Below are 9,014 nucleotides of genomic sequence, written 5' to 3'. Positions count from 1 at the left end.
ATGTTTTAATGTTTTAATGTTTTAATGTTTTAATGTTTTAATGTTTTAATGTTTTAATGTTTTAATGTTTTAATGTTTTAATGTTTTAATGTTTTAATGTTTTAATGTTTTAATGTTTTAATGTTTTAATGTTTTTTATGTATTTATGTTTTTTGCATTGAAGTATTTGAAGTTTAAGTTTTTAGGTTTAGTTATTAGTTTTTTTTTATTGCAGTTTTTATAGCTGGATTTCCTCAACATACTTTATCTTCGGACAAATGTGATCATATTGGAGTAGAATCCGTTTTGAAGTCGCAAAAAGGTTGAATCAATTTTGATTTTTTTTAAATGTGTGCTTCTGAAAATTTATTTTGTAACAATAAAATATTGGAGTTGGAATTTTCTTTTAGGTTCTTCAATAAAAGTTGCCAATCAAGCGATCTTTTTTGTGAAAATTACATTTTCATAAGCTCAATATTACATAAATTCGTTAAAAGCGTGTGCAAATATAGTAAAGCAATGCTCTTTAAACAACGAAAAAAATAAATTAATAATTTCAACCGTCACATATCTCTCTCTCTATCTCTCTCTCTCTCTCTCTCTCTCTCTCTCTCTCTCTCTCTCTCTCTCTCTCACTGCCTAAAGCAGCCCATAATCATCTCCGCCGCCGTCTTCGCCTCCGAACTCTTCAACAGCGGCTGCATCTCCCTCAGCCGGACGTGCGCCTCGATCATCTTGGCGGACTTTTCCGGCAGTATCCGATTGACGACCCGATCCCAGTTGGACCGCACCGCGTCCACCAGCGGAAGCAGTTCCTGCCCCATCGGCGGGAGGTCGTCTCGGGTGGCGAGCCGTAGGAAGTGGGACAACGAGAGACAGAGCTGCTCCTGCAGGTTGTCCCGGTGCTTGTACTCGTTGTAGTCGATCAGGTTGTCGGACTGTTCGAGGGCTTTCAGCAGGGCGGACCAAATCGGGATGAAGTGGGTGGAGTAGTGGGCGCGGTTTTCGACTACGGCCAGGGCGGACGCTGCGTTGATGCGGACTTTGAAGTTGTTTGAGTTGATGACGATTTGGTTGAGGGCCGGGAAGATTTGGCGCTGCCAGTCGATCCGGTTGCTTTCGGGCGAGAACATGAAGTCATTGCGCATGAGGTTGCCGGCGGCGAAGCAAGCGTTCCACTTGACTTTGACGTTGTTGGAGCTGAGGATGTTCTGGACGAGCTTGTCGATCGACTTCTGGCTCAGCTCAACCCAGGCGGCTTTTGTGAGGTGGTCCTCGCGGAGCATTCTCAGCACGTTGCCGATGGTTCGGACCGAGTTGCAGCGAACCTTGTCGTTGTCTCCGGCGGCTACGATGGCCACCTCGAAGACCCTGCGCAGCAGATCATCTCCGACGCGTTCGACGGAATCCCCTACGCCGTTTCCGTTGAGTACCAGCGCGTCCGTAATGTTGCCGAGTGACCAGCTTGCCTTGACCCGGGCGGCCACGTTCGGATCCCGCAGGATTCGCAGAATGGCCTCGACCGTGTTCTCGATGTAGCACAAGTCGCCGCGGAGTGATGGGAACAGAATGTAAACGGACAGGGCGCGGACGGCCGCCGAACCAACTCCGCTGTCCTCGTCGAAGGTGCACCCGGTGAGGAGGGAAATCAGCGCCAGTTGGGGCTTTCTCTGGAAAAGAAGATCACTTTCAATATTGGAGAAACTTCGTACACATTGAAGAGGACTCACCGGCAACTTTTCAAACACGTGCACGCCCAAGTTTCCGAGCGCGTCGCAGCAAATTGCGCGCAGCGATGCGTTCTGCTGCATGTCCTGGATCTGCTCCGTGACGGTCGGGAGCATCGCGGTCCAGAAGGCCACCGAGTTGGTCAGTTCGTCCGGGTCGATGGTGACTGAAAAAATCGGGCAAAATTTAATCAAACTATTGATGATATTTTAGAAAAGAGAAACAACTTTACCCTTCAACAGCAGCGACGTATTGATGGCGTGTCCGAGCAGGTCTAACACTCTGCCCGCGTACAGCTTAATCTCAGGAATGGCGTCGCGGAACGAGGCCTGCAGCGCTTGCGCCACCAACGGCAGATGCTCCACCAGCAGCGAATAGTGCGATGTCATCGCCGACAGAACCTGAAGGCACTCCATCCGGACAGGCATAACGGCCGAGGGGCCTTGGATGTGGTGCTTGGCGTTGACCGTAACGCCCAGATATTCGAGCGCGATTTGCAGCAGCCAGGAGATTTTGACAGGTTGATCGTCGGGGGAGGCGTCTTCCGAGGACGGTGGTTCCGGTTCGTCATCCGAGGGGACGTACTCTTCCTCTTCGTCGGCAAATTGGACCGCGAGGGCTTCGGCAGTGTTTCGCTTGCGTGTTTCGTTGCTTTTGTTGATGATTTCGGTTCTCGGAATTCCGACCACGGCGGATATTTCCGGGGTGATTTCGCTGACCGAAATGAGGAATCCCATGACCATGAGGGCACCCACCTTAATGGTGGGATCTTTGTGCCGAGTTAGGATTCGGACGAACCGAACGAACTTCGTTACGATTCCGGTGCGTAACCGGTGGAACGGAGTGGCCTGGATGAACACCGTAAGGCACTTGAGGATCTGCGTCAGCACGGACAGGTCACTTTCGTCGGCCAGTGCCTGGGTCATCATGTCGTACATTTCGTGGACAATGTTGCCGAGAGCGATCGAGAACGGAGTAAAGGACGTTGGAGGTTTCTTGCTACTTTCTGCTTGGATCAGGAACGGTTTCGATTTGTAGAGCATGAACGAAGTGGCCTGAATGGCCGCTATCCGGCACTTGGGCGAAGGATCTTTCAGGACGCAGTTCAGCAGCGAAACCGTGGCCGGCGTTCGGCTCTCATCGGGAAACAGAGCGTGCCAATAGCCGAACATGATCCTTTTCTCCACGTTCTGCGTAATTGTGCTTATCAACGTCAACGCCGACAATCTTAGCTTGGACAACTTTTGTCGGTCGATTTGAACTCGCGAAGATTCGCTCTCGGAAAAGTCCGAATCGCTGGTTCTATAAGCGTTACTAGAGTTGTAGTTTGTAACCGTTGGAGGCTCCAACACAAGGCTATGCTCCGAGTACGGCTGTCGACTGTTCTCATCCCAGGTGGAACCAGTTTTCCCAGCAGGCCGCTTCCCTTCATTCCGTCCACCTTTAACCCCCTTGGCAGGAGTTCTCGTCTTCCGTGTCTTGGGAACCTTCCCTCCCTTGTTCATCGGAATGTGCTGCGGCTCCGGAACTCCCTGCTGCGAAACCATGACCTTCTGCGGGGTCAACTGATTAATCCCCGGAATCCCGTACATCACGTACGCCTTAGCCAGTCCCAACAACTGTCCCAAATGCTCCCCCAGCCACTCCTCCTGCTGAACCGCCACCAATCTCAAGCAATTGAACGTCGAAATGACCAAACTATAAAACGACGCCTCCGGCAGAACATCAACCTTAACTCGAAATGCCAACCCCAAAACCGCGTCCCCAATCAACGGCAGCTGCTTCTCCAGCAGACCCCCCTCTTCACACGCCACCAACATCCCCTCCAAACACGTCACAGCCGCCAAGTAAATCTCCCCCGAAGAACTCCGGTCGCAATTCCCACCCCTCTCAATCCGCTTATAATCCGGATCCCCGAGCAAGCACACCAGCACCCCATTCCCACCCACCAACACGTCCGCAAACACCCCCACATGGTCCCCGCAGTGCCTCAGCAGCAGCTGAACCGTCCCCAACACCTCGCAAACCACCTGGTAAAAGCAACGGTCCAAACACTTCAACAGCCAAGAAATCACCAAAACGGCAACATTCCCCGGCAGCGTTATCTTCTGTCGATTCACCAGCGTCTTGACCAGACAGCACGCCTTCACGATCAGTGTGTCCTCGGCGGTCGGAATGTTGACGAACGACTCAATCAGCCGGATTGGGGCCTGAAAAAAAACAAACTTTTAGCCATCTGTTCCACCCGAAGCAAACCACCCCACCTTAACGTCCGTAATTTGCTGGTTTTTGTAGTCCAAGCTGTTGAGCTCGTTGAGAAGTGTGTTCAGCTCGTTCCGGTAGTCGCTGAACTGGCCGCCGTAGTTGATGAACAGGAACTTGGTGGACAGACTGATGAATTGCGGTTCCAGCTCCATGGTTTCTGACGGGTGCGATATTTCGGGGTTTGTTTACAACGCGCGAGCAGACGGCTGATTTTGACAGAAGGGTTGAGAGCGGAGGAGTTGGTCTTTTTTTACCGCCAGGCAATTAGGTCAACCGATTTTACCGAGCCAAATAAAGATATTAAAATTTTAAAATTTTAAAATTCTACAATTCTAAAATTCTAAACATCTAAAATTCTAAACTTCTAAAATTCTAAAATTCCAAAATTCCAAAACTCTAAAATTCTTAAATTCCTAAATTCTAAAATTCTAAAATTCTAAAATTCTAAAATTCTAAAATTCTAAAATTCTAAAATTCTAAAATTCTAAAATTCTAAAATTATAAAATTCTAAAATTCTTAAATTCTTAAAATCTAAAAAAGGCACAAAAAAGGGGAAATTCTCGTATGTTTGGCAGGTTAAGCACTCGCTCCTAACTCCATCCAATTTGCTGATTTTCACTATTTCAACAACTAATTTTGCAAAACTTTTGATACAAAGTTGCTTGCTCACTCCTTATTGAGCTATTTATCACTCGATTTCAGTTGAAAACGCTTTTCATTAGCAATTGAATGTCAAATTTCTGACCTGCCAACATTAGAGGCACGCTGGAATTAGATGCTGTTCCCCTAATTAATCCCGAAATTCTTTTTTTTTAAATTAAAATTTCAAATTTGAGAAAAAATGAAAATTGAAATTTTAAAATAATAGATATTTAAACGTCTTACTTTCTTTTTTTGTAATGTTCAAAGATTTATAAAAAATGTTTGTTTAGAAATTAAATTTTATAAAATCAGATAATTAATTTTAAAACCCAATTTAAATACAAAAAATCAAAACATGGAATTTAAACAAATATAAGACAAATGAAAGACAATAGCTTAAGGGGTTACATACATGTAAATCGACAGAAAAGTCAGAGGCTGGTGTGAGCACAAACTTAATTTTATTTAAAAATCTGTTTTCAGGGATTTAAAATATACATTTTCATCTATTATCAAAACAAATTTGAAGACATTTGGTTGTATCATTGCCGAGATATAGCTATTTGAAGTTAGCAGTTTCAAAAAACGGGTGCCACGATATCTCAACACTGCCTTGACCAAATCGGCTCAAAATTTTGGTGAAGACTCTTTAAACCAGTTCTGTGTGCATGACGAAGGCCGATTTTCAAAAACTTATTTTAAAAAAAGATAAAAATATTTTTGTGTTTTTCATATTAAAAATCGTCAGTTTTTGATTTATGTATTTTTTTAAAAAGCAAAATTTCAAAATCGAGCTTCGTCATGCACACGGGATAGTTCTTGAGAGTTTTCACTCCGATTTTCAGCCAATTTGGTCCATCCCATCTCGAGATATCGTGGCACCCGTAAATCAACTCGGTGTTTCGAGAAAAACGCTCAGAAAGTTTGACAGTCTGCTTTGCGCGCGGCAAAATGTTGAGCTGAAAATCGTCTCTAACTCAGTTAAATCATGTAATATCTTCATGAAAGTTTCAGGAGTGATTGAAAATCATCATTTAAGTGGATTCAATACATTTTCTGTAATATGAAATTTTGTGATTTTCTTCATGTATGTAACCCCTTAAGCGGACCTTTAAAAAAAAAGAAATCGTCGTTGTCGGTCTACCGAGATCGAACACAATCTTAAAACATTTTTTACTGGGTTGCCTGTTGACCTAATCCTTAAAACGTCAAACCGTCAAGTTCTCGCCCGCACGTGTTTTTGTTTACCCGTTTGAAATCGTCGAAATGCGGTTCGTTCCGTCGGTTCTTTCTGGAAATCCGTGATTGTAATCGTGAAAAGTTAGTTTTTTTCTGGAGGAAAAGTGAAAATCAGCTGACTTCAAGTCGCGCGCCACCATGGATCTCGATGATCCGAACGTGATTCCGGGTTTTTCGGTGGAAAACGTGGACCTGGACTACGACGACGATGAGCCGGGCAAGGGCGGCAAGAAAAAGAAGAAGAACGGGGGCGGATTCCAGGCCATGGGCCTCGCCATGCCTGTGCTGAAGGGTATCCTGAAGATGGGCTACAAGGTGCCGACGCCGATCCAGCGGAAGACGATTCCGTTGATACTGGAGGGGCGGGACGTGGTGGCGATGGCCAAGACGGGCTCGGGAAAGACCGGTTGCTTTTTGATTCCGTTGTTCGAAAAGTTGAAGCAGCGGGAGATTAAGAAGGGCGCGAGGGCGTTGATTTTGTCGCCGACGCGAGAGCTGGCCATCCAGACGTTCAAGTTCATCAAGCAGCTGGGGAAGTTTATGGACTTGAAGACGATTCTGGTGCTGGGAGGTGATTCGATGGACACGCAGTTTGCGGCGATTCACACGCTGCCGGACATTATTGTGGCCACGCCTGGGCGGTTCCTGCATCTGTGTGTCGAGATGGACCTGAAGCTGTCGGCGATTAAGTACTGCGTTTTTGACGAAGCCGATCGACTGTTTGAGATGGGTTTCGGGGAGCAACTGACGGAGACGCTAGCTCGGCTTCCGTCCTCGCGCCAGATGGTGCTGTTCAGCGCAACGCTGCCCAAGGTGATGGTGGAGTTTGCCAAGGCTGGGCTGAGCAATCCGACGCTGATCCGGTTGGACGTTGAGTCCAAGATTCCGGAAACGTTGGACTTGCGGTTCATTTACTGCCGGCCGGACGAACGGTACGCAACGCTGCTGGTTCTGATACGTGAGGTAATTCCAAAGAACGCCCAGATTGTGGTGTTTGCCGGAACGCAGCATCACGTGGAATTGATTTCGCTGGTGAGTTGGATGTTTGAACGATGTTTAAGGTAAACTTTCTTAAATAATTATATTTTTTGCAGCTGCTAACCAAGTCCGGGATCCCGTGCACGCACGTATACTCCGGCTTGGACGCGTCGGCGCGTAAGATCAACACCGCCAAGTTCACCATGAAGAAGGTCAACGTGCTGGTCGTGACGGATATTGCCGCCCGCGGGTTGGACATTCCGACGCTGGATTACGTCGTGAACGTGCACTTCCCAGGCAAACCGAAGCTGTTCATCCATCGGGTGGGTCGTTGTGCCCGTGCCGGTCGTTCCGGAACCGCTTACAACATCTTTTCCAACGACGACATCGCGCACATGATTGATTTGCACATGTTTTTGACGCGACCGTTGGACGTGACGGATTCGCGAAACATGGGGCGAGCTCCGCCGGAAGCGGTCGAATCCGAGCACCAGATCGTGCTGGAACGCATCAAGCACATCGACTTGGCCACGGCCTTCAGGGTGAGTAACAACGCTTACAAGCAGTACATCGTCACGAGACCGGCGGCGTCCGCGAGTTCCAACAAGAAGGCGAAACGGTTCAAGATTAGCGAGTTAAAAGTGCTCGACGAGTTCGCGGCCGCGATGGAGAAGGAAAACGAGGCCAAGAAAAAGGACAAGCTGTTGGGGAAGAAGGCGAAAAAGCAGAAGAAGGCACTGACGGCGAAGCAGGAAGAGAAGAAACCTGTGGTAGATGCGGACGAATTCCGCAACAGCTTCCTAGCGCAGATGAAGAGCTACCGCCCGCAGACGACCATCTTCGAGTTGAATCCCAAAAGCAACGCCAAAAGAATGCTGATTATGAACGAAAAGCGCGAAAAGGACACGATCAAGATCGAAAAGCACAAGCGCAAGTTGGCCGAGCTGGAAGAGGAAGAGGAGAAGAAGGCTGCCCAGGCCGTTAAGGCTGATGAAGAGTCCAAGGATAAGAAGTCCGCCGTCAAGGACGACGAAAACTACATTTCGTACCAGGCCAAGGACCACGTCGAAGAGGACGGTTACGCTATCAACTCGTTCGCCAAGGAAGCATCCAACGCGGAACTGTCGGTCATCGGAGACACGGCCGCCGACCAGCGCCAACACCAGCGCCTGCAAAAGTGGGACCGCAAAAAGAAGAAGATGGTCAACGTGGTGAACCCGAAGGCGGGCAAGATCCGCACCGAGCACGGCGTCTGGATCGCGGCGTCCTACAAAACCGGCCGCTACGACAAGTGGAAGGAGCGCACCAAGGTGGACGAGCAGGAACGCGCCCGCCAAAACGACAGCGACGAGGAAGACTCGTTCGGAGCTCGACCTACCGTCACCAGGATGGACTTCCCGCACACGCACTGGGGTCGGCACAACGCCAAGGTGGCTGCGAAGAAGCAACGCGAGGGAACGTCGGAGCTGCGCTCGGTCGAACAGATTGCCAAGACCCGGCTGGACAAGGAGGAAAAGTTGGCGCGCGAGAAGGTCGCCCGGTTGAAGAATTTGGCCCGGAAGAAGCGCTCGATCAACAAGAAGATGAAGGGGAAGGCAAAGTGAGAGGCGTGAGGCCGGTGAGTACGCGGAGGATTGAGATATATTTGTTTGTTTACTTGGAGAATAGATGCGAAGACGTGAAAAGTAGGTTGTTTTGGCGTTGTCTAAATGATCCGAACAAGCCATTTTTGATTTCATATTTTTTACCACCTGTTAAAAAAATGTTCGCTCTACAGCATTGCCTTGGCGTTCTAGATTGCGAGATTCCTACTCGAAACTAGATGTCCGAAGGCTTGATTGTTGAGACCATCTACCCCGGGATTCGAACTGACGACCTTTGGATTGTGAGTCCAACTGCCTGCCAGCGATTCCAACGAGACAGTGCCCAGGGAGACGACTCCTACACCTGGACTGAGTTAACGACCTACCCCTTTAGGTTAGGCCGGGGCCAACATTTACTTCCCCGTCCGACGGAAGGCGTGATCAAACAAATCTTGTCTCAAAATTTGCCACCGGGAACTTCTGGAATCGAACCCAGGCCGACTGGATGAGAGGCAACCACGCGTACCCCTACACCACGGGTCTTAGTTTAAACATAAAACAACCGGCTTCATATTATCGGTGCTCGGGAGGTACATCGA

The 9,014-nt window shown here is 48.3% G+C and overlaps 2 protein-coding genes across 2 annotated transcripts; one reads left to right on the top strand and one right to left on the bottom strand.

The window, feature by feature from the left end:
- Positions 1-419: 419 nt before the first annotated feature.
- On the bottom strand, positions 420-4,181 carry LOC119769880 (HEAT repeat-containing protein 6). The gene is made up of 5 exons (XM_038263659.1): positions 3,972-4,181; positions 1,940-3,917; positions 1,710-1,873; positions 603-1,649; positions 420-560 (listed from the first exon to the last, which is right to left on the bottom strand). The coding sequence occupies exons 1-4, from the start codon at positions 4,122-4,124 to the stop codon at positions 612-614; spliced, it is 3,333 nt and encodes a 1,110-aa protein (XP_038119587.1). The 5' UTR covers positions 4,125-4,181; the 3' UTR covers positions 420-560; positions 603-611.
- Positions 4,182-5,835: 1,654 nt separating this feature from the next.
- LOC6041030 (ATP-dependent RNA helicase DDX54) lies at positions 5,836-8,520 on the top strand. The gene is made up of 2 exons (XM_001850289.2): positions 5,836-6,886; positions 6,949-8,520. The coding sequence occupies exons 1-2, from the start codon at positions 5,993-5,995 to the stop codon at positions 8,434-8,436; spliced, it is 2,382 nt and encodes a 793-aa protein (XP_001850341.2). The 5' UTR covers positions 5,836-5,992; the 3' UTR covers positions 8,437-8,520.
- The last annotated feature ends 494 nt before the right edge of the window (positions 8,521-9,014 follow it).

This window comes from Culex quinquefasciatus, chromosome 3 (assembly GCF_015732765.1).
Source record: "Culex quinquefasciatus strain JHB chromosome 3, VPISU_Cqui_1.0_pri_paternal, whole genome shotgun sequence".
Classification (NCBI taxonomy): Eukaryota; Metazoa; Arthropoda; class Insecta; order Diptera; family Culicidae; genus Culex; species Culex quinquefasciatus.
The sequence above is the reverse complement of the archived record's forward strand: the minus strand, read 5'-3'. Positions and strand labels throughout refer to the sequence as shown.